This window comes from Mobula hypostoma, chromosome 26 (genome assembly GCF_963921235.1).
Source record: "Mobula hypostoma chromosome 26, sMobHyp1.1, whole genome shotgun sequence".
NCBI lineage: Eukaryota > Metazoa > Chordata > Chondrichthyes > Myliobatiformes > Myliobatidae > Mobula > Mobula hypostoma.
Window position 1 is genome coordinate 37,879,989 of NC_086122.1, and position 25,567 is coordinate 37,905,555.

The following is a 25,567-nucleotide window of genomic DNA, read 5'->3' on the forward strand; positions in this document are numbered from 1 at the left end:
CCTGTGAACACTACCTCACTACTTTTTTTTGCAAAAGTGACAAATTTCACAACATGTGCTGGTGATATTAAACCTGATTTTAGACTCTGCTCAGATGTGTGGAAAATGGCCACTCTGATTCAGGCTCAGTGACGGGGAGAGGGTGACGTTTCCCCTTTGCCTCTCAGCTTCTGTGTTTGAGGAATGGTTGGTGTTTTGTGCCCTAATCTTCTCTGCTGCCTCAGTTTGTGTGGTGGTCTCCTTTCAAATTTAACAGATTCCAACCTCTGTTTATGGCTCAGTTTGACTGTTGGAATGTCGTGGGTGGGAATGAGTTAACAGGTGTAGCAGCAGTGGAGGGCGCAGGAAAGGGTGATGGGCTTTCAATGGGTCCTAGTGCCTGCTTTGTTTGTGCCTTTGCCTAGTCCAGTATTGGCATCATTTATGCAGCATTCTGACTAAGGTGCCAATCATCATCATTATGTGCCATGTCATGTGATGTGGTGATCACGGTCTTTCCATGACCATGATTGTTTTTGGCACATTTTTCTACAAAAGTGGTTTGCCATTACCTTCTGGGCAGTGTCTTTACAAGATTGGTGACCCCAGCCATTATCAATACTCTTCTGAGATTGTCTGCCTGTCATAACCAGGACTTGTGATCTGCACCAGCTGCTGATGCGGTTACCCAACATCTGCTCCCATGGCTTGATGTGACCCTGATCCGGGGGCTAAGCAGGTGCTACACCTTGCCCAAGGATGACCCGCAGGCTAGCGGAGGGAAGGAACTTTCCTTTGGCAGAGACGCATCTCCACCCCGCCACCCGCGAAGTACCAATAAATATAACTGTAGCTGCCTCTAACACTCACTCTGGCAGCTCGTTCTGTAGAAGCACCGTCCTCTGTGTGAAACACTTGCCCCTTGGGTACAATTACAGCATTTATATTTAGATAGGACCATGGATAGGAAAGGTTTAAAGAGATACAGCCCAATCAGGCAAACAGCAGTAGCTCAGGTGGGCCAAGCTGGGCCGAAGGGCCTGTTTCATGCTGTCGGAAAGTGGAGCACCCAGCGGAAACCCACATGGTCACAGGCGTGATGGTGGGGGTGCAGCCTGCAAATGGACTGTGGGAGGAAACCGGAGCACCCGGAGGAAACCCACACGGTCAAGGGGAGAGCGTACGATCTCCTTAGAGACGGCGGCAGGAATTGAATTCTGCTGTCTGGCGCTGTAAAACTTTACGCTAACCCTGACGCTACCATGCTGCCTGGTAGGATTGGTAAATCGCCTGCGGTGTACAGGTGAGTATGACTGACTCTGGAGAGAGCTCCCACTCAGCCATAGCTGGGACTGGGAATGCATTAACCCCGCAGCCTTTCCTGTGAGTTCGCCTGCTGTGCTTCAACAGCTTGTTGGAATTAAGTCTTGTGGTTTTCTTCTCGCCTCTCCAGTCTGAATGAAGTGTGCTACTTTGAAAAGCTGGGGAGAAATTGGAGTTTATTTGTAACTTGCAAAGGTATTTTCACAGCAACACAGAAAGAATCTTGATACCACGCCTCGTGAGAAGTATGGGCAGGTGATGCATCGTGTTACGGAGTTTCTTTGAAAGAGTGCCGGGTAGATTTGGGGAATGGATATTGGAATTGGGGGCGTTTCCTGCTTTAACATGGGGTTACCCGCTCAAGGCACCGCAGTAATGTAGTGGTGCTATCACAGCTTGGGGCTTTGAAGTTTGGAGTTCAATCCCGGCATTTTCTGTAAGGAGTCTCTCTACGTCCCTCCGTGGAAGGCGAGGATTTTCCCCGGACGCTCCGGTTTCCTCCCATGATCCAAAGATTAACTGGTTGTTGTAAATTGTCCAGTGATTAGGTTAGGGTTAAACTGGGTGTTGCTCAAAGGGCTGGAAGGGACGACTCCACTCTGTCTGGAAATGAATAAATAAATTGGTGCAGTGGAGTTTTTGGAGGTTTGGGGAGCATTCAAGAGGAGAGAAGAAAGTGAAGTTCCAAAAGGGCCTGAAGATGAGGATGAAATTTTAAAATTTGAGGTGGTGTAGGTTGATGGCTTTGGCACATAATCGGTGCTCAGGGCAGCTGTTGGTGAAGTTTTGGATAACCATGGGTTTAGAAAGGACAGAATGAGAAGTAGAGGTAACAAAGTCAGTTAACATAGAACATAGAATAGTACAGCACAGTACAGGCCCTTTGGCCCACATTGTTGTGACGACCATCAAACCCTGCATCCCATATAACCCCCCCACCTTAAATTCCTCCATATACCTGTCTAGTAGTCTCTTAAACTTCACTAATGTATCTGCCTCCACCACTGACTCAGGCAGTGCATTCCACGCACCAACCACTCTCTGAGTAAAAAACCTTCCTCTAATATCCCCTTGAACTTTCCACCCCTTATCTTAAAGCCATGTCCTCTTGTATTGAGCAGTGGTTCCCTGGGGAAGAGGTGCTGGCTATCCACTCTATCTATTCCTCTTATTATCTTGTACACCTCTATCATGTCTCCTCTCATCCTCCTTCTCTCCAAAGAGTAAAGCCCTAGCTCCCTTAATCTCTGATCATAATGCATACTCTCTGAACCAGGCAGCATCCTGGTAAATCTCCTCTGTACCCTTTCCAATGCTTCCACATCCTTCCTATAGTGAGGCGACCAGAACTGGACACAGTACTCCAAGTGTGGCCTAACCAGAGTTTTATAGAGCTGCATCATTACCTCATTAAGTTGGGTCTGGACAAGATCGTAGGTGAATGGCCTGTACTGTTCTGTGTCTGTCATCTGGAGAACGGAGGGTATTGACCTAGTGTGGTAGGAGGAGTGTATACAGTACCTGTATATTATGAATATTTTTTATTTTTTATTTTTGGAGAACTGAGGGTATTGACCTGGTGTGGTAGGAGGAGTGTATACAGTACCTGTACATTAAGAATATTTTTTATTTTTTATTTTTGGAGAACAGAGGGTATTGACCTAGTGTGGTAGGAGGAGTGTATACAGTACCTGTATATTATGAATATTTTTTATTTTTTATTTTTGGAGAACGGAGGGTATTGACCTGGTGTGGTAGGAGGAGTGTATACAGTACCTGTATATCATGAATATTTTTTATTTTTGGAACTTCAGGACAGTACCAGGCCCTTCCGGCCACTGCCCAATCACACCCATGTGACCAATGAATCTACTAACCAGTCCGTCTTTGCAGTGAGGGAGGAAACGAGCGGTCGGGGAAAACCCAAGCAGTTACAGGCATTGTACCGGGGTCATTGGTGTCCTAATAGTAAACGTGCCGTCTCCAGATACAGTCTTCTAATTTTGGGCAGGGTCATCACTGGAGGGTTTTCTGGTCCAGGACGATACGGAGACGGTGGTTGGGGAAACTTTAGGTTATTCCGTAATTCCTTGAAAAGGCCATCAATTACGATGGCATCTCAGGGTGATGAAAGAGGAGAAAGGTGTGACTGATGGGTAAGTATCATGGGGTTTACAAATTCTGCGGGCTTTGTTTTATTTTATTGAGGGGTTTCCAACCCAGGGTCCATGGGCTCCGTGTTAATGGTAGGGGGTTCAAGACAAGAAAGCCTCGGGTTTAGAGAGGGTCCTTCCAGCCTAATCATGTGAAGATTTACAACGACCAAGTGGCCTACTAGCTTTGGCTCCACGTGGTCTCAGTTTAGACATACAGACGGTGCTGGAATTAAACTCCCAACGTCCCGAGCTGTAATAACATTAGGCTAACCTCCATGCCTTGTCTTTCACATCAGAGTGTGGATTGGGTGGCGGAGGATCGATTATATACTCTGAGGAGTGTGCGTGGAGTGAGGATTACTTGGCCATCTGTTAATTTCTCACACACCGGCAGCTGAGGGGAAATCTCCACTGCGTAGTTAACCATCTCCACGCCAAGACTCTACAGGCGTTTGGCGTTTCTGTCAGTCTGCTGGTTCGAGAAGCATTGTCCAGGGTAAATTCCCCTGCTCAGGACATCAGAGTTCAATCCTGGCGCCCTCTATAAGGAGTTAGTATGTCCCTCCCTGTGGAATGCTTGGGTTTTCTCTGGGACCTGTGGTTTCCTCTCACAGTCCAAAGACGTACCGGTTAGTAAGGTAATTGGTCAATGTAAATTGTCCCAAGGTGCAATTGGGGTTAAAGGGGGTTGTCGAGGGTTGCTGGACGGTGCAGATCGAAAGGGCCAGAAGGGCTTATTCCTCACTGCATCTTGAAATAAATAAAGTACTGTTGGTTACCGTCCCCTCTCCCATCTGGGTGTCAGCCACCACTGTGGAGTCACCCAGCCACTGTCTGCTTTTTACATTTAAAACGTTAACAATGCTTGTGTTGAAAATCTGGTAACAATTTATTGGCGTTTTAAATGTGCGAGGAATGCAATTTACTGCAGAGACGAGCCTGTGTGATCGCTGTGTGGTAGTCGGGGAGGCCCGGCCTGTGCAGTTTGTGGAAACTCCAGGGACCTCCGCCGGCTGCCTCAAAGTCTGGTCTTGTGTTAGTATGTGCTTCACCCCCACGCCCTCGGGGGGGGGGGGGGTTTGCATCTGTGTGGGAACTTCGTAAAGTTGGCGGTGCGCAGGGAGCGAAGAGGAGACAGAGGGAGTATTGTGGCAGGGGCAGTAAGTGGAAGGAGGGGGCATTCAGTCAGGGCAGTAAAGAGGGCATTGGGGTGGAGGGGGAGGTAAGGGGATTGGAGTAGTGGGAGGGCAGGCTTTGGAGTGGGGGCGAGGGTGGGGACAGGTGCATTGAGGCAGAGGGATAAGGAAGGGGGCATTGGGGTAGGAGGAGGAGATAGTTGAAGAGGGTTAGGGAGTGGGAGGGCGAAGAGAGAACAGTCAAACTCTCCAGGGGGAAAAAGTCAGCAAAGCACACCACCCTTGGGTAAATGTCTGGAAGGTCTGCTACCCCTGGAAAGGTTCCCATCTGTTGAAGAACTGGTTCATTAGCTTCGCTGCCCACAGCCCCACCCTGTCTGTGTGCTGTGTGAGGCAGGCAGCTGTCAAAGGCAATTGCCATGAACAGGTGGAGCCCTGTCACGTTGCAGCATTGCTTTGGCACCGCTCCAAGCCCCAAGGAACAGCCCTGTAACTGCCCTGTTTAAACTAAAGGCCCAAGCTGTTCCTTGTGTGGTAGGTATCTGCTGTCGCTGGTTGTAACTTCTGGTGAGCTAAGGCCAGGAGCCCACCGCAGCTGGGATCACAGAGGTGCAAGGCACGAGCCAGTCTACAACAATCACCTGCATTTATATAGCCCCTCCCGGTGCAGTAAAATGTCCCAGGCAGCTTCACAGCAGTTTCATTGGTGCTGAGTGGAGTGAGAGGCAGAGATGTTGGTGAAAATTACCTGTGTTGGAGAGGTGGCTGTTCACGAGTGTGTTACAGGGAAAGAGAGATTGGGGCTTGGGCCTCTTGTGGTGAACCTGGGATTGTAGGGTTAGAAGATGACAGAGGGCGAGGCCGTGGAAGGTTTGCACACAGGACGAAGAGTGCTGTAAACTCAAACACAAAGGATTCTGCGGATGCTGGAAATCCAGTGCAATGTGCACAAAATGCTGGAGAAACTCGTAAGGTTTCTGAGTTTCTATGTGCTGAGTTCCCCTCATCATCTATGGAGGGGAATAAACAGTCTGCGTTTTGGGTCGAGACCCTTCATCAGGCCGGCCCTGCTGAAGGCCTTGGCCTGAAACGTCAACCGTTTCCTGGTGCCACAAAACAAAATATTTCATCTTATGTAAGTGATGATAAACCTTATTCAAACATGGCAAACACATTAGGAGCAGGTCCTGAGATGTATTTTGTAGAATTGAAGTGCATTTGAGGTATAGTTATTGAGCACACTATCTCCCACAAACAACAGTACAATGATCATTGAGGACACCAGGGAAATTTACCTAGTCTTTAAAATGGTAGCATTGATAGTTGTGTTTAACCTGGTTTAACTTCCCTCTGAAAGACAACATTGCCATCAGTCATCCAGTGTTCCCGTGGTTGGGCTATTATGCATCTGGGAAGCTGTACTGTGGGGCGTCAGAAACCAGGCAGGCTGGCAGGCGGAGGACGGTGTGGCCTGAACCAGCCTGGGTGAGTGCAAAGTGGGAGGCCTGCAGCCATTGTTGCTGTGACACTGTCCCCACCCTATGGCAGCAGGGGGAACTGCGACTGGAGAATGGTTCAAAGTAAATTTACTCAACATACATTTGTCACCATATGCAAAGCTGAGATTCATTTTCTTGTGGGCATTTGCAATGATTATAAGGAACACCATGGGATCAATGAAAGACTGTGCTTAACAGCATGGATAAACAACCAGAGTGCAAAAGACAAACCACAAATACAAAAATAAATAATAATAAAAAAAAAATAAATATCAAGAACATGAGATGACGAGTCCTTGAAGTGAATGTGGTTCAGTGGGGGCAGTTTGGTGTTGGGGTGAGTGAAGTTGTCCTCACTGGTTCAAGAGCCTGATGGTTGAGGGGTAATAACTATTCCTGAACCTGGTGGTGTGAGTCCTGATGCTCCTGAACCTCCATCCTGATGGCAGCAGTGAGAAGAGGCCATGACCTTGGTGGTGGGGGATTCCTGATGATGCAAACATCAAGTTGTAGACTCGTACAGAATGGAAACAGACCCTTGCGCCCAACTTTGTGTTGTCCAGTCTACCCACGCAGACCCCATAGCTCTGTAACATGACCTATCCATGTACATAGCTAGATGATGTTTAAATATTGCTAACGTGCCCACTTCAATTGCTATTTCTGGGCAAAGACGTACCGGGTAGATTAGTTGGTCATTGTAACTTGTCCCGTGATTAGGCTAGTGTCAAATCGGGGGTTACTGGGGTGCTGTGGCTCAAAGGGTCGTAAAGGCCTGTTCAGCACGGCATCTCCAAATAAGTGAAAAAATAACGTTGCTCTAAACACGCACCACTCGTGTATGAAGTTGTCTGTGACGTCCCTTTTAAACTCTCAACTCTGATCATAAACTTGGGCCTTCCAGTTTTGAGCACCACCTCTGCAGGGAAAAACCTAGTGCTTTCACCCCTTGAGATCTTCTACACGGTACCTCTATCAGGTCTCTGTGCTGTACGTTCTCAGAAGTAAAGTCCTCTGTAATCTCTCCTTGTAACTCAGGACTTCAAATCCAGATGACATCCTGAAAAATCTTTTCTGGGTGCTTTCTATTTTAGTAACATTTCTCCTATAACGGGGAAGTCAAAACTATACACAATACACTGACATGCTGAATCTCCCTAACCTACTGAGAGGCTGGACTGTTGCCTTTGTGCTTGCATCTACAGCATGTGCTGGACCTAAGACAGGTTATCCACAGCAATTTAAAGCTACTATTCCTCTGGTGATTAGCTTCTTATTTAATTGTTATTTATGGATACAGTGTGGAATCAGGCCCTTTCAGACCATCAACCCAACTTAGACCATAGGATATAGGGGCAGAATTAGGCAAATGGCCCATCGAGTCTGCTCCACCATTTCATCATGACTGTTCCATTTCCCCCTCAATGCCAATCTCCTGCCTTCTCTCTGTATCCCTTCATACCCTGACTAGTCAAAAATCTATCAGCTTTTGCCTTCAATATACCCAATGACTTGGCCTCCACAGCCACTTGTGGCCACAAATTTCACAGATTCACCACTCTCTAGCTAAAGAAATTCCTAACCTAACAATCACAGGACAATTTGCAATGGCTAATTAATGTACCCAGTATATCTTTAGAAACCGGAGGACCATGCATTCCACGGGGAGGGTCAACAGAGACTTTCTGGCGAGGATATTGGGATTCAACTCTGAACTCCACCCTCAGCTGTAGTAGTGTCATGCTAATCACTACCAAGGTGCCCAAGTGTGATGAAGGGAGAAATTGAAGATCTTGTCACACGTACATTGAAAGTACGTCATTTGCCTCAGATCAGATTGGTAAAGGTTGTCGCCGGCGTGCTTCTGGAGCTGACAAAGCATATTGACAATCACCAACCCTAATCGAATGGCTTTGGACTGTGGGAGGAAACCCATGCAGTCACGGGGAGAACGTGCAACCTCCTTACAGACAGCGGTGGGAATCAAACTCCAATCGTAAAGCTGGCTCGGTAACAGTGTTCTGCTAACTGCTGTGTTGCCATGTCACCCTGACATCAACATGGCGCGTGTTCACCTCCTCTTTCCTAAAGTCAGCAACTTCTGGGCAAGGGAAGTGTACCCTGACAACGAGGCTCCACTGCAACCAGGAGATCGTCAAGAATGCCGATAAGCCTCCTGGGAGGAGCACGGTGACCATCCAAATCCCTGGTCTGCAAGGGTTTAGGTTTCCCAGGGGAAAGCAGTCTTCTTAATGGGGGATGCTGGCAAATAGAGGAAAGGGCAGGTATAACTCTAAACCTCTTGCCTCCTGCCCTGACTGGTTCCTACCCCACTGGCGGCTCCCGTATCGACCTCTACAACTCGGAACTGGTAGTAGGAAAGCTGTTGGTGGGGTGAGGAGGGAGCACCCTGCTGTGGGAGAGTCACACACCACAGAAACAGTCCACAACGTGGAAATGGGCTCCTTTGGCCTACTGAGTCTTCAGTACTGTGCAGAGTGGCAGATAAGATTTCAGAAATCTCCAGAGTAGGTTTGAACCCCTGGGATTGGGATCGGCTGCTGATCGAGCTCCACTTTCTGCGGACTGTAATTAAATCCTGGTTGTGCCCATTCACGATTTGAATCTGTCCCTCATCCAGGACACCGGACCACTCACCTGTTAATTTAACCGTCTTTCCTACCAGCAGACTGTGTTGGTCCCTCTCCTCCTGTTTGAAGTTCCAACTGTGTACAATCTTGCAAGAAGTTTTGATTGAGTTCCTGTAGTTTACAAAGGATAAGTAGTTCTCTGTAATAATAACTTGTTGACACAAGGCCACTGGGTTTAATGTGTCTCAAACCTAGAAGCTGGGTATATTAACAAGCTGGTGATCACCAAGTAGAGTTCATTTCCTGCTGCTGCCTGTAAGGCGTTTGTACGATCTCCCTGTGACCGCATGGGTTTCCTCTGGGTGCTCTAGTTTCCTCTCATATTCCAAAGGCTTATTGTTGGGATTAGAGAGCTGTGGGCATGCTGTGTTCGAATGATTCAGTTTAATAACAGAGAATGTATACAGTAGACAACCTGAAATTCTTACTCTTCACAGACATCCACGAAACAAGAAATACCAGAACCCCAAAGGTCCCCCTTCCTGCCCCCCCATACACAAGCAACAGCCGAAGCATTGACCACCCCCCCCCCCATCACTTGGTGCTGGATGTGCGTCTACAGTTTCAGGCTGTCCCCAGCACAATCCTTGGACTCTTGGTTATTCATGCAAGATGATGCTGCATTTCGCTGTATGTTTCGGTGCATGTGTGATAAATCAAGCTAATCTAATTTTCTAATCTGAAGAACACAGTCTGTTTTCCCCTGTCTTGGTGATGAAGTGGCCACGGCCACTGCCCCTCTGATGGGGACAAAATGGCTTCCAGTGAGGCTTGCTGGAGCTTCGTGCAGGGCTTCACATTTCATCGACTCCACGTTGAGGGGGCCTGTGGGTGCCCCGTGAATCTATTTGTTGCAACAACGGATGTCCTTTTTCTTAAAAATGTGCCTGGATATTAAAGTTCTGGAGCTGCTCAGTGCCTCTGAAAAGCCATTGTGTGCCTGTGACACTATTCAATGTGAATGTAATTCATGAGGACGCAGATGAAAGAGGGTTATTGTGCAGCTGGGAAGCTGGATAGTGGGGCTTCAGAAAGCTAACGCAGTGAGACTGGCAGAGTTGAGGTTGGGCACCACAGTAGCGAGTGGTTGGCACAGTGCTGTTACAGTTCGGGGGACGATTTGGAGTTCAGAGTTCAATCCTGGTGCCGTTCTTTAAAGAATCTGTACGTCCTCCCTGTGGAATATGTTTGTTTTCTCCGTTTGCTTTGGTTCCCTCCCACAGTCCAAAGACGAACTGGTTAGTAGGTTAATTCGTCGTTGTCAATTCAAAGATTCAAAGTACATTTATTATCAAAGTGTGTATGCAGTACACAACCCTGAGATTTGTCTTCCTATAGACAGACATGAAACGAAGAAAACCATGGAACCCATTCAAAGAAAATCATTAAACCCCCAACCTCCTGAAAAACAAATCTTACAAATGGCAACTAAAAAGATGAGTGAAATACATAGAATATAAAGCACAACATTGAAAGAGTCCAGGAATATTCAGTTCAGCTCAGTCTGTTTGAAATCGCCCAAAACGATGTTGCATGATTAGGTTAAGTTTAATCGGGTTGTGGAGTTATGGGGTGGTGTGGCTCGAAGGGTCAGAAAGGCCTACTTCCTGGTTGTGGGTGCTGGCCACACTGCCCCTGAAGGAAAGGCCTACTCCCCGCTGTGTCGCTAAATAAAACAAATGGTGTGGGCTGAACCAGCTTATGGCGCGCCATTGCTGCCCTGGCACTCCATCGCCACCCTATGGCAGCAACAGAAACTGCGAGTGGACAACAAGAGCAAAGAATTGGAGGCACACGAAATTCTGTCAAGTTTATGGTACGCATGCATACTGGCAAACAAAACATGCCTCGCCGGGTCATTGTGCACAGTGCTGTTCGTATAACACCCTTTACTGGTGGTAATATTACTTTATACTTCATTGTTGCCAAATAATTGATACTAGAACGTACAATCATCACTGCGATATTTGATTCTGCGCTTCCTGCTCCCTGGAGTACAAATCGATAGTAAATATTAAAAAATTTTAATTATAAATCATAAATAGAAAATAGAAAAGGGAAAGTAAGGTAGTGCAAAAAAACCGAGAGGCAGGTCTGGATATTTGGAGGGTACGGCCCAGATCCGGGTTAGGATCCGTTCAGCAGTTTTATCACAGTTGGAAAGAAGCTGTTCCCAAATCTGGCCGTACAGTGCTGTTCGTATAACACTGTTTACTAGTGGTAATATTACTTTAATAAATAATGTGCATTTATGACATGTTTAAAAAGTAAACAGTATAACACGACTGGCACTTCTTGTGTGATGAGACCTGGATGGTGGCAGGGAATTCAGCAGTCTTACGGCCTGGGGGTAGAAGCTATTTTCCATCCAAATGGGATAGAAACATAGAAAATAGGTGCAGGAGTAGGCCATTCGGCCCTTCGAGCCTGCACCGCCATTTATTATGATCATGGCTGATCATCCAACTCAGAAGCCTGTACCTGCCTTCTCTCCATACCCCCTGATCCCCGTAGCCACAAGGGCCATATCTAACTCCCTCTTAAATATAGCCAATGAACTGGCCTCAACTGTTTCCTGTGGCAGAGAATTCCACAGATTCACCACTCTCTGTGTGAAGAAGTTTTTCCTAATCTCGGTCCTAAAAGGCTTCCCCCTTATCCTCAAACTGTGATCCCTTGTTCTGGACTTCCCCAACATCGGGAACAATCTTCCTGCATCTAGCCTGTCCAGTCCCTTTAGGATCTTATACATTTCAATCAGATCCCCCCTCAATCTTCTAAATTCCAACGAGTACAAGCCCAGTTCATCCAGTCTTTCATCATATGAAAGTCCTGCCATCCCAGGAATCAATCTGGTGAACCTTCTTTGTACTCCCTATATGGCAAGGATGTCTTTCCTCAGATTAGGGGACCAAAACTGCACACAATACTCCAGGTGTGGTCTCACCAAGGCCTTGTACAACTGCAGTAGTACCTCCCTGCTCCTGTACTCGAATCCTCTCGCTATAAATGCCAGCAGACCATTCGCCTTTTTCACCGCCTGCTGTACCTGCATGCCCACTTTCAATGACTGGTGTATAATGACACCCAGGTCTCGTTGCACCTCCCCTTTTCCTAATCGGCCACCATTCAGATAATAATCTGTTTTCCTATTTTTGCCACCAAAGTGGATAACTTCACATTTATCCACATTAAAGTGCATCTGCCATGAATTTGCCCACTCACCCAACCTATCCAAGTCACCCTGCATCCTCTTAGCATCCTCCTCACAGCTAACACTGCCGCCCAGCTTTGTGTCATCCGCAAACTTGGAGATGCTGCATTTAATTCCCTCATCTAAGTCATTAATATATATTGTAAACAACTGGGGTCCCAGCACTGAGCCTTGCGGTACCCCACTAGTCACTGCCTGCCATTCTGAAAAGGTCCCATTTATTCCCACTCTTTACTTCCTGTCTGCTAACCAATTCTCTATCCACATCAATACCTTACCCCCAATACCGTGTGCTTTAAGTTTGCACACTAATCTCCTGTGTGGGACCTTGTCAAAAGCCTTTTGAAAATCCAAATATACCACATCCACTGGTTCTCCCCTATCCACTCTACTAGTTACATCCTCAAAAAAATTCTGAGATTCGTCAGACATGATTTTCCTTTCACAAATCCATGCTAGCTTTGTCTGATGATTTCACCGCTTTCCAAATATACTGTTATCACATCTTTGATAACTGACTCCAGCAGTTTCCCCACCACCGACGTTAGGCTAATCGGTCTATAATTCCCTGGTTTCTCTCTCCCTCCTTTTTTAAAAAGTGGGGTTACATTAGCCACCCTCCAATCCTCAGGAACTAGTCCAGAATCTAACGAGTTTTGAAAAATTATCACTAATGCATCCACTATTTCTTGGGCTACTTCCTTAAGCACTCTGGGATGCAGACTATCTGGCCCTGGGGATTTATCTGCCTTTAATCCCTTCAATTTACCTAACACCACTTTCCTACTAACATGTATTTCACTCAGTTCCTCCATTTCACTGGACCCTCTTTCCCTTCCTATTTCTGGAAGATTATTTATGTCCTCCTTAGTGAAGACAGAACCAAAGTAATTATTCAATTGGTCTGCCATGTCCTTGCTCCCCATAATCAATTCACCTGTTTCTGTCTGTAGGGGACCTACATTTGTCTTTACCAGTCTTTTCCTTTTTACATATCTATAAAAGCTTTTACAGTCAGTTTTTATGTTCCCTGCCAGTTTTTTCTCATAATCTTTTTTCCCCTTCCTAATTAAGCCCTTTGTCCTCCTCTGCTGAACTCTGAATTTCTCCCAGTCCTCAGGTGAGCCACTTTTTCTGGCTAATTTGTATGCTCCTTCTTTGGAATTGATACTATCCCTAATTTCTCTTGTCAGCCACGGGTGCACTACCTTCCTTGATTTATTCTTTTGCCAAACTGGGATGAACAATTGTTGTAGTTCATCCATGAGATCTTTAAATGCTTGCCATTGCATATCCACCGTCAATCCTTTAAGTGTCATTTGTCATTTGATGGTACCTCCTGCCTGGTGGTAGGGGGTCAAAGTGATTGTTGGACGGTTGGGTGGGATTATTGACAATGTCCACAACGCTCCTAATAAATCTGGATGCTGAAAAACTTGTGTCATCATCGTTATGTGCCGTCTCATTATGACACCATCACTATGTGCTGTGTCGTATAACATGGCTGATCTTGTTCTACGGCTATGATTGCTTTTGGCAATTTTTTTTTTACAGAAGTGGTTTGCCATTGCCTTCTGGGCAGTTCCTTTACAAGACGGGTGACCACAGCCATTATCAATACTCTTCAGAGATTGTCTGCCTGGCATCAGTGGTCACATAACCAGGACTTGTGATATGCACCAGCCGCTCGTACGACCATCCACCGCCTGCTCCCATGGCTTCATGTCACCCTGATCGGGGTGGAGAGGGGGGCTTCGCAGGTGCTACACCTTGCCGAAGGGTGACCTGCAGGCTAGCGGGGGAAGGAGTGTCTTACACCTCCTTTGGTAGAGACATATGTCCACCCTGCCACCTGTATGATTGTGAGTAGCACATGCAAAATGCTTGAGGAACTCAGCAAGTCGGACAACTTCTGTGGAATGGTCATGATGAAGGGTCTCACTCAGAAATGGCGACTGTTTATCGCCTCTAGGTGTTGCCTGATTTGTTGAGTTCTTCCAGCACTTTGTGTGGGACACGCAAGCAAAATGTCTGGTGGTGTAAAGTCTGAGTACCACAACATAGAAACAGGCCATTCGGCCCATCAAGTCCCAAGCCAGCCATCAAGCACCTAATTGGGCTGGTCTTTGTTCTCCCAGCATTCTCTTCACTCATTCGGACAGAGGGACACAGTGTGCCCAGGGGCACCGAGACAGACAGACACATACACACATCCCTTATGGTGGCCAATTAGGGTCCATTATTAAGGACCCCCTATCACCAAAGGCATGCCCTCTTCTCATTGTAACTGTCAGGAAGGAGGTACAGGAGCCTGAAGACACACACTCAGTGATTCCGAAACAGAAGCCTCCCCTCTGCCGTCTGATTCCTAAATGGACGTTGAACCCATGAACACTACCTCACTTTTTTATCGTTTTATTTCTGTTTTGCACTACTTTTAATCTAACTTATTTAATATACATACTGCCATTGATTTTCTTCTTTCTACATTATTGTGTATTGCATTGTACTGCCGCTGCTAAGTTAACAAATTTCACAACACATTCCAGTCGTGAAATTCATGTGTGGCACCTGGTCAGAAAACTCAATCAAGTTAGTACGACACGACTTGCCCCACAATGCTGTGCTGGCTCTTTGATTAATACATGATTTTCCAAATGCTCAAGTCCTGTCCCTAAGAATTCGTTCGAGTAACTTCCCCACCACTGATGCCAGACTCACCAGTTCAATCGATTCCAGGATTATCTCTAGTTCCCTTCTTGAATAATGGAATAACTTTAGCTACCCACCACTCCTGGGACCTTGCCTGTGGCTAGAGAGGATACAGAGATATTGGTCAAGGCCTCAGCAATCTCATCTCTACCTGTCTCAATAACTTGGGGTAAATCCCATCAGGCCCTGGTGGCTTATTCACCTTAATACTCGAAGCGACCCAACACTACCTCCTCCTTTACCCTGCTCTGATGGATCACCGTAGGGATTGAGACTGTATGTTGCAGGCAAAATCCTGGTCTCATCGGAGAAAAGTATCTTAACCGATTAATATTCAATGTGACTGGAAGGTGTAAACCTCAGAGTCAATGCACAGGGGTGGGCGGGAAGAGTGTATAAACCTGCTGTCAGGGTTCCTGATTCACATCAGCCCTGATAACCCGTCATCTTGTGCTAGTTAGTCGTCAGCTACTGGTCCAACTGTTGCATCCCCTTATGGCCTTGTCTCACTATCAAAGTTCAAAGTAAATATTTCATCAAAGTACATATATCACCATATACAATCCTGAGATTCATTTTCTTGCGGGCAATCACAAAGAGAAAATTTATAATAAGTAGGCAATAAATATCAAGAACATGAGATGAAGAGCCCTCAAAAGTGAGTCCATAGGTTGGGGGAACAGTTCAGTGGTGGGATGACTGAAGTTATCCTCTCTGGTTCAAGAGCCTTGATGGTTGAGGGGTAATAACTGTTCCTGAACCTAGTGGTGTGGGTCCTGAGACTCCTGTGCCACCTTCCCCATGGCGGCAGCGAGAAGAGGGCATGTCCTGGGTGGTGGGAGTCCCTGATGATGGACTCTGTTGAAGTTGAAGTTCCTCACAGCCTGTGCCTCAGCAGTTAATGAGCCCGCAAGTGGTTGCCAGCTGTTGAATTTTATCCCCCTGCCTCCTTGAACCCCCAGCGATCTAACTTAAACAAGGCTCGCTGGTGCAGCTTCCTGACCCCAAGGGTCTTTGCGAGGCTCGGTGTCAGATGCTACTCCCTGTGAGGGGGGCTTCACTGTAAAAAGGGTGTATGTAAACAGAGCGGGATGTTGCAGATTTTTGAAACAAAAAAAGCCCACAACAGTCTGAGATTTTGCGGATGCTGGAAATCCAGAGCAGCACACACAAAATGCCAGGGAGTCTCAGCAGGTCAGGCAGCACCTATGGAAATGAATACACAGTTGACATTTCACTCTGAAACCCCTCATCAGGACTGAAAATGAAGGGGTCAAAACCAGTATAGGGAGGTGGAAACAATAATGCCCAGTCCATCAGGGGTAAAGCCAGTGAGCACGTCCACATGGAGCATTGTCGTAGGAAAACAGCATCCATCATCAGGAACCCCCACCACCCAGATCATGCTCTCTTCTCGCTGCTGCCATCAGGAAGAAGGTACAGGAGCCTCAGAACTCGCACCACCAGGTTCAGGAATAGATATTACTCAATCCTCAGGCTCTTGAACCAGAGGGGATAATTTCACTCACCCAGTCACTGAACTGTTCCCACAACCTACGGACTCACTTTCCAGCATTCTTCATAGAGTCATACAACAGGCCCTTTGGCCCATCTAGTCTATCTAGTCTTTGCCAAACCATTAATGTACCTAGTCCCATTCACCCACGTCCGAGCCGTAGCCCTCCATACTCTTCACCCTTGTACCTGTCCAAATTTCTCTTAAGTGTTGAAATTGAACCCACATCTACTGTTTGCGTTGGCAGCACATTCCACATTCTCACCACCCTCTGAATGAAGAAGATTCCCCATAGGTTCCCCTTAAATATTTCACATTTCAACTTTCACCCTTAACCCATGACCTCTGGTTGTAGTCCCACCCAACCTCTAGAGAAAGCCTGCTTGCATTTACCCTATCTATACCCCTCATAATTCTGTATACTCGATCAAATCTGCTCTCAATCTTCCAGGTTCCAAAGAATAAAGTTCTAACCTGTTCAATCCTTCCCATTCACTCAGGTCATCCAGTCCCAGCAAAATCCTTGTAAATTTTCTCAGCACTCTTTCAATCCTGTTGATAGCTTTCCTGTAGGGAGGTGATCAATCCTGTTCATAACATGTTCCCAATTTGCATTTATTTATTGTTTCTTTTCTTTCTTTTTGTATTTGTACAGTTTGTTGTCCACACTGTTAGGTGATGTTTGTTATTGATTCTATTGTGTTTCTTGTACTTGCAGTGAATGCCCACAAGAAAATGAATCTCTGGGTTGTATATAGTGACATATATGTACTTTGATAATAAATTTACTTTGAACTTTTCTACCGGCTTCCCTGCCTGACCTGTTGAGATCCTGCATCGTTTTCTGTGTGGCTGTCACTACAATCGTCTCCTACCCAGGGTTGTTCCAGTTGTACTAAAGCAGTGATCTGCGCCCTCCTCGTCGGAAGTGGGGCCCTGATTACAGGCCTGCCGAGGCTCCAGTGGTTAACGGGCAGCGGGGTGGGACGGGACAGTGCTGGTCGCTAATGGTCTCCGGCGTGCTCTGGTAATCGCATCTGTGTTATCAAGGAGGCTGAGGTTTGGAAACTGCCCAAGTGGCTTGAGGTTTCTCCTCAGAAAGACAACGCCCCTCGTGATGAATGATTGCAGTAAATGGTTTCCCTTTGTGACTGTTGTGGTCTTAAACCCTTCTGAGGGTGCAGCAGTGTCTCTTGAGCCTGTGGTTTGTGAGACTACGTGCTAGGGATGGGGGCGGGATGCTCCCTGCACAGTTAAGTGCGACAGCCAGGTTTGAATTAACCCCACACTCCGGAACGTTCTGTAAAATATATCCTAGGGATGTTATTCCTCCTACAGAGCCACCCTTGCCCTCTCCATCCACCCAAGAGCCACCTCCTTATTCTGGCTGCTACCCCCTTCCTCTCCAGTCCTGATGAAGGGTCTGGGCCCGAAACGTTCTCAGTTTCCCTCCACAGATGCTGCCTGGCACACTGGGCTGCCCCAGCATTTTGTTGTGTGTCGTTCAAGAAGTCCAGAATCTGCAGAATCTCTTGCGTCTGAGACTCTGGAACGGGGGTCCCCAGCCTCTCCATGGGCCCCTACCGTTAATGGGGGGGGGGGGACCCCAGCTCTTGATGAAGGGCCTGCGCCTGAAAGATCAGCTGCCCATTTCCTTCTATCGATATTGCCTGATGTGTCATTCTTGTGCTTCTCAGAGTTCCTTTCGGTTCCTCATCCAGATGCCTACTCTCGCTGACTCTGCGTAAGGTACGGTAGCAGTAAACGCAACGCCATTGCAGTGTAGGGGTCGAAGTTCAATTCCAACGGCACCTGTAGGGAGTTTATGTCCGTCCTCCCCCCCCCCCCCCCGTGTGTTTTCTCCGGGTGCTCTGCCTTCCTCCCACGATTCCAAGGCCTAACAGGCCCTTTTAGCTGTGCCACCAGCAACCCACTGATTTAACCGAACCTAATCAGGGGGCGATTTACAATGGCCAGTTAACCCACCGGGTACGTGCGGACTGTGGGGGGAATCGGGAGGGCCTGGAGAAAACCCACACCGTCCCACGTATGAACTCCTCACAGAGGATGCTGGGATTGAACTCTGAATTCCCATGCCCCGAGCTGTAATAGTGTCACGCTAACCGCTGCATTACTGTGGCGCCCCCACTTAATTGCTTTGGAACATTATTGCTAATATGTTCCTTGCTGTTAAAGGAGTAATGTGTATACAGATGACTCGACAGGCATCATATCTGTTTGTGGCCAAATACATCTCTGTAATCCTTCCCCTGACTTGTACATACACCAAAATGCTTTACAGCCTATGACATGTTTGCACTGTCGGGAACTTATCTGCCAATTTAGCACGTGGCGCAATCTGGCAAATAGTAATCTGATCATGATTGGATTGGATGATTGCATTGCAATTTTTCTGACTTGGAAATGCCAGAAACAGCTGGAGTGAAAAATGAAACAATTTCACTACTTCAACAAGTTCGGGATGATGAAAACTTTGAAGGTATTAACAATCATCTTGAATGTTATGAAGATCTGGAGGATGTAACCATCAAAAGCATTTCTGTCTGTGTCTGCACTGATCAAAAGCATTTCTGTCTGTGTGTCTGCACTGATTTTGTTCATTTACAGACAATCAAAACATGGCAGTGTACAGTGAATGAATTCCTCCGTCGATAAATGTTAGGAACTAATACAGTTTTAGAGTACTGTAGTAGTATTGGCATTGTTCTAATTCTGTATTTCATTTAAATGTGACTTGTTACTCAGTTGAACAATAGTTTTGTCTTTTTATACCTTTTTGACTATTTCCATGAAGCTTCGGCTATTTGAGCCAAACTGTACAGGTCCGGATGTGCCCCAGTTAACCGGAATGAACCGTATCTGATCACGTCGTCACCAAGCACCTATTCACACCAATCCTTCCTTGTATTTCTGCTCACTCCCAGCAACATCTGCCTCCCTCCTACACACTGAGAGCAGTTTTCATTAGTCGATTAACCTATAGACCCGTGCGTCTTTGCGGTTTTGGAAGAAACTAGAGCACCAGGGGAAAGCTCTTGCAGTTACGGAGGTCAAGATGGAAGCTAGGTCACTGGGATTGTAAGGTAGTCAGATTATCTACCTCCCTGTCTCTACCCACCCAATATCCAATTCTTCATCTTGAGAGTTGGCCTACTGGCAGTAACAGCCCTGGGCAGAAAAGTCCAGGTGGTTTGTGTGTGTTACTGCCTTTTGATATTGATGAGTATGGATCCTTTCGCTGTCTCGTGCTTCCTCCCATATCCGAATAGTCCAAGGTACTTGGGATTCAGGAAGAATAAACATTCCTGAGAGTGGGATGGATTTGGTCTATGGGGGAGTAGGGTGAACTCCTCCCTTTGGGATGAACGTGGAATTTTTAAGGCCTGAATATATTTACCAATTCAAGTTCTCTTAATTTGAATACTGTTACTGTTTGACCTAATGCACTGTATAATGATTTGATCTGTATGAACAGCTTTTCACTGTATCTTGGTATCTGTGACAATAATGAACTAATTTCAAACCACTGTTCATTTTCATTTTCCTCTCTCAGGCAAAACGGAAGTTGGACCTTGAGGGCAGTGGGCATCAGTATTTACCGGAATTTCGAACTCCCAAAGGAAAGGGCAAAATGCCGGCCAGGGTTCCCAGTCCAAAAAGTAAGAATTGGTTATTGTGTGGACCCAAGACGGTGATAAACAATCAGCTCAAAATCATTCTGGAGATTTTTCTACAGTCTCTTTCTAGCATGTTTCTGTAAAGCTTGGTCAATCCAGATCTTATTCATGGTGGAGTTGTTGTGGAATTCAGCCCATCAAGTCTCTGATACTGCTTTAAAGTGATTGGTGAAAGAATCTGACTGAAGGCCAAGATGATCTTTATTTGTCACACGTACAGTGAAATGAGCCGTTTGCCTTGGGCAGCCTGCAAGTATAGCCATGGTTCTGTGACTGACATAGCTTGCCCACAACTCACTAGTCATAACCGTACATCATTGGAATGTAACCATAAGGCACAAGAGCAGAACTGGGATACTCGGCCTGTCAAGTCTGCCAGCTCGAGTCACATTCAATACCCTGCTCTTCCTCAAAGCCCTGCATGCTGTCCTCTGGACAGTTTCTGTGCCGTCCCCTGTCTGGTGTGTCGGGGATGTACAGTTGACCACAGGATTTCAACGAGAGGAAGTGGCCATAGTGTTTCCAGTTTTGCAATGGGTGTCAGAGACTTGGCAGGTGGGTGGGTGTCACTTTGGAGTAAGTGGGGAAATTTTAAGGAGCTGCCCCAATGGGATTGTGGGTGCCTCACCAGACTGAGGAGATTATGAATCTGAGAACAAAAGCAAGTTTCATCAGGGTAAACACGAGGAATTCTGCAGATGCTGGAAATTCAAGCAACACACATCAAATTTACTGGTGAACGCAGCAGGCCAGGCAGCATCTCTAGGAAAAGGTAGAGTCGACGTTTCGGGCCGAGACCCTTCGTCAGGACTAAGTGAAGGAAGAGCTAGTAAGACTGTGGCATGGGAGAGGGTTGGCAATGTACCTTGTCATTCCCACCACAACTCAGTCCTTGATGACGACTAGAAATTGTCCAGGGTCTGCACCTTTCCCCCACCGTCAGTCTGAGCCAAAGACATCCAGATGCTTGAAGGGCCCTTGTAGGCTGAAGCCAGTCAAATTGCACCAGCAAAAACCGTGACAAGTAGTGAACTCCTGGATAACATTCCAGTTGGGCAGGCTGCAAGTGTTATCACAGTTCTGGTACTGACATAGTTTACCCACAGCTCACTAACCATAACCGAATGTAACCATACGACATCCGGCCCATCGCGTCCTCTCCGTCATTTCATCGTGGCTGATTTATTATCCCTCTCAACCCCATTCTCCCACCCACCGTCTGCCCGTAAACTTTGTCACCCTTACTAATCAAGAACCTGTCAACCTCCTGTAAATGCACCCGGTGAATTGGCTCCACAGCTGTTTGTGGTAATGAATTCCACTGATGCGGGAGGAAACCGGAGCATCCGGAGGAAACCCACACGGTCCCAGAGGGACCGTACAAACTCCTTAAGACAGCAGCGGGAATTGAACACCAGATTGGTGATGGCTGAGCTGTAGAACAATGCACTAACAGCTACTCCATCGTACTGCCCCACTGGGAGTACTGTAGATTCGTGTTTGACAAGTAACCCACAGATGTGCAGTAGAGAGCATCCTGACAGGCTGCATCACTGCGCAGTACGGAAGCTGCGCTGCATCGGACAGGAAGGCTCTGCGACGGGTGGTTAAAACTGCCCAATGCATCACTGGTTCTAGCCTACCCACCATCAAGTGCATTTATACAGAAAGGTGCCGGAAAAGGCCAGAGACGCCATGAACAATCACACCCAACCTACTCGTGGACTGTTTGTCCACTCCCATCAGGGAGGAGACTACGTAGTATCCACACCAGGGCCACCACACAGTTCAAAAACAGTGACTTTCTCCAAGCAGTAAGGCCCCCTCCACCATTAACCCACCCCACCACACCCCGAACCACCACTACTTTATCATTTCCTGTCAAGAGTCACCTGATGTACTCCTAGTGTCACTTTATGGACATAAAATTTATTTATGTATGTGAGCTATCTCATGTATTGATATTTATTGTGATTTTTTATTACTGTGTGCTTTGTTCATTCTGTTTTTTTTTGTAGTGCATCAGATCCGTGATAACAGTTATTTCTTTCTCCTGTACACTTGTTTACAGGAATGACATCGAACAATCTTGAATCTTGACAAGTCTTGGCTCCCCTTTGTTATTGCACAGTGTGTCAGGATTTCTTTGGGTATTCTCTTTCTCTCTCTAAGCCAGGACCCATCTGTTATTTTCTCCTCCTTTCACAGCCCCCAAGTCTCCCGGAGAGAAGACGAGGTACGACACTTCGCTTGGGCTCTTGACCAAGAAGTTTGTCCACCTGCTCAGCGAGTCTCCCGATGGCGTCCTGGACCTAAATCGAGCGGCAGAAGTCCTCGAGGTTCAAAAGAGGCGGATTTATGACATCACCAATGTTCTGGAAGGAATTCAGCTTATCAGGAAGAAGTCCAAAAACAACATCCAGTGGATGTGAGTGGAGGCTCTGCCCTCCTGGTGGTGAAGCTTTCTGAATAGCTCTCAGCTTTGGGTCAAAGTGGCCTTGGGGTATTGAGTTTACAATCTGTGGCAGAATCTGTATCAGGTTTAATAGCACTGGCATATGCTGTGAAATTTGTTGTTTTTTGGCAGCAGTACATTGTAATACGTAATAAGAAAACTATAAATTATAGTAAGAAATAAATACTGTATATGTGAAATAAATTAGTGCAAAAAGAGAGGGAAAAATGGTGAGGTAGTGTACAAGGGTTCATTGTTCATTCAGAAATCTGATGGCAGAGGGGAAGAAGCTGTTCCTGAATTGTTGAGTGTGTATCTTCAAACTCCTGTACTTCCTCCTGATGGTAGCAACGAGAAGAGGGCGTGTCCTGGGTGGTGGGGGTCTTTAGTGATGGATGCTGCCTTTCTGAGATATCGCTTCTTGAAGACGTCCTGGAAGCTGGGGAGGCTGGTGCCCACGGTGAAGCTGGCTGAGTTCACAACTTTGTGTAGCTTTTTCTGATCCTGTGCAGTGGCCCCTCCATACCACTTGGATTGTTGGGTCTGGGTGGATGTGACCCTTAAGCTCTTGTGTTCAGCTTGCCAAAGCCGTTGTTATTCATCCCCAGCATGTGCAACCTCATAACCCATAACCAGTCACAAAGCAGATGGATTTCTAGTCTCCTGGGAGCTGTTTACCCTCTCTTTTAAAGGCAATTAGCAAATAAAGAGATAAAAGTGTTCATTTTTCTCACGATCTTCCTTGAAAGAAAATCCTACAAGTTAAATACCGGAGCTTGTTGTCCAACCTTGGGTTGACAGTCCTGATCTTTGCACAGGGTCGGGGGTAGTGATGGGAGAGGGGAATGGGTGTGTGGGGGAGCGTTGGGTTAAAGCTTCTTATCCCAGTTGCCAGTAAAAGAGTGGAAATCTATGGTGTTGGAAGGGCAGTGGTTCAGTTGTCCCAGATAGAAACATAGAAAACCTACAGCACAATACAGGCCCTTTGGCCCACAAAGCTGTGCCGAACATGTCCTTACCTTAGAAATTACCAAGGGTTATCCATAGCCCTGTTTTTCTGAGCTCCATGTACCTCTCCAGGAGTCTCTTAAAAGACCCTATCGTATCCGCCTCCACCACCGTCGCTGGCAGCCCATTCCACACACTCACCACTCTCTGCATTAAAAAACTTACACCTGACATCTCCTCTGTACCTACTTCCAAGCAACTTAAAACTGCGCCCTTTTGTGATAGCCATTCCAGCCCTGGGAAAAAGCCTCTGACTATCCATACGATCAATGCCTCTCATCATCTTATACACCTCTATCAGGTCACCTCTCATCCTTCATCGCTCCAAGGAGAAAAGGCTGAGTTCACTTATGAGCATTCTCATAAGTCATGCTCCCCAATCCAGGCAACATCCTTGTAAATCCCCTCTGCACCCTTTCTATGGCTTCCACATCCTTCCTGTAGTGAGGTGACTAGAACTGAGCACAGTACTCCAAGTGGGGTCTGACCAGGGTCCTATATAGCTGCCACATTACCTCTCGTAGGAACCTCGGACCGCTATGGGACCTTGTAGTCACAGCAATGAGGAGAGATGTGAAGGAAGGAGGGCAGAAGGAAGGGAATGTCAGGGAGGATGTGGCCTTGCCTCTCCTTATGGACAGTTAAACACTCCATCACCTGATCATGGTGAAATAGCCTTTTCTATAATTTATTTTGCAAACTTTGTAGCCTTAATAAAATTCTATTAAATTTAAATTTAAAACTTTATAAAATTTATATATTTTACTATTTTTTAAAATACTTCCAATTTTCTTAAGTCTACTTCAAGAAAATTGGAAATGTTTTAAAAATAGTGAGGTTCTTCCAATTTTAAGTAATCTTGCCCCCCCCCCGCACTGTCTGTGTTTCTCTATTCCTGACCCCAATTAGCCAGTTTCTTTTCCCTCCCCCACCCAGTCCATCTGCCCATCACCCACACATTTCTCCCACTGGGCCACCTCTCCTCCACCTCCCACTCCCGTCAGTTGCTGCCCTTTGTCATCTCGCATCCCCTGTTGTTCCCAGACTTACCTCTTTCCCCTGTCAATCACCTTCCTCATCTGGCTCCACCTGTCACTTGCCTGCCCTATACAGGTCACCCCTCTTCTCCCTTTCAGTGGTGGTGGAAGGTGTCGAGCTGAACCGTTGACTGTCCATTTCCCTCCACTGCTGCTGACGGATCCTCTGAGTTCCTCCACGTTGTCCCATGTTCCAGCACCTCCTCTCTCAGATTCACTGCTGTGGTAGATCTTTAATTCCTAAGTGGTTCCCGGCCTGCTGGGGAGGGTTGGGAGCCCATTACTGGTATTCCCCATATTCCCTCACACCCTGTGGTTCATCTTGAGTTTATGACTTGGCTTTAGTGTAATTCTGGACTTTCTGGACGTCCGGAGCTGGAGGGTGAGGAAGGGACAGGATCTCTCGTTGACCGTTTGTATATCTTTCCTCTCCCCCCGCTGGCAGGGGCCGCAGTCTGTTTGAGGACACGTCGGTTGTGGAGAAGCAGCAGTGCCTCCGGCAGGACCTGTCTGACCTTGTGTGGAAGGAGAGGTCCCTCGATGACTTGATCCAGAGCTGCAGCACACAGCTGAAGATGCTAACGGATGACGAAGAGAATCAGCGATATCCTTGCGTGGGCATGTTTGAGAGATACCACATGCTCCTTATCTGTGTGTCTGTCTTCTCCTTTTTTCCTTGCTCCACCATTTCCCACCATCTTTCAGACATTGTTTCCCACATCCTGTTGTTTTTCTGCAGTTGCCTGTCACCTCCCACATCTTTGTGTCATGTCTTCTCTCCCAAGCTCCTCCCAAAGGCAGCAAGTATCTGGTTCGCTGTCACATTGTAATGTGAGGCAAGGTCTGAGGGCGATCTTCTCACCTCATCTCTTGGCATCGGTACAAGTGCTTCGGGAAGTTCTGAGGCTGTGAATGGCTCTAAGTAAGCCAAAGAGTGCAGTTGTAGTCACCACCCTTTGGGGAGACTAATCAAGAACCCACCAACCTCTATTCTAAATAGTCCCAATAACTTGGCCTCCACCATCACTTGTGGCAATGAAGTCCACAGAATCACCACTCTCGGGCTGAAGAAATTCCTCCTCTTCTCCGTTCTAAATGGACGTCCCTCTATTCTGAGGCTGTGTCCTCTGGTCTTACTCTCCCACTATAGGAAACATCTCAATGAGATCTACCTCATCCTTCT

At 46.9% G+C, this 25,567-nt stretch overlaps 1 protein-coding gene across 3 annotated transcripts in view; it reads left to right on the top strand.

The window, feature by feature from the left end:
* The window catches only part of e2f2 (E2F transcription factor 2), an 85,721-nt gene that overhangs the window by 42,506 nt on the left and 17,648 nt on the right, over positions 1 to 25,567 (top strand). For all 3 annotated transcript variants that reach the window (XM_063033917.1, XM_063033918.1, XM_063033920.1), the window contains exons 2-4: positions 19,761 to 19,866; positions 22,093 to 22,312; positions 24,830 to 24,988. In XM_063033917.1, coding sequence (XP_062889987.1) covers positions 19,761 to 19,866; positions 22,093 to 22,312; positions 24,830 to 24,988 — 485 coding nt within the window. The remainder of the gene's footprint in view (positions 1 to 19,760; positions 19,867 to 22,092; positions 22,313 to 24,829; positions 24,989 to 25,567) is intronic.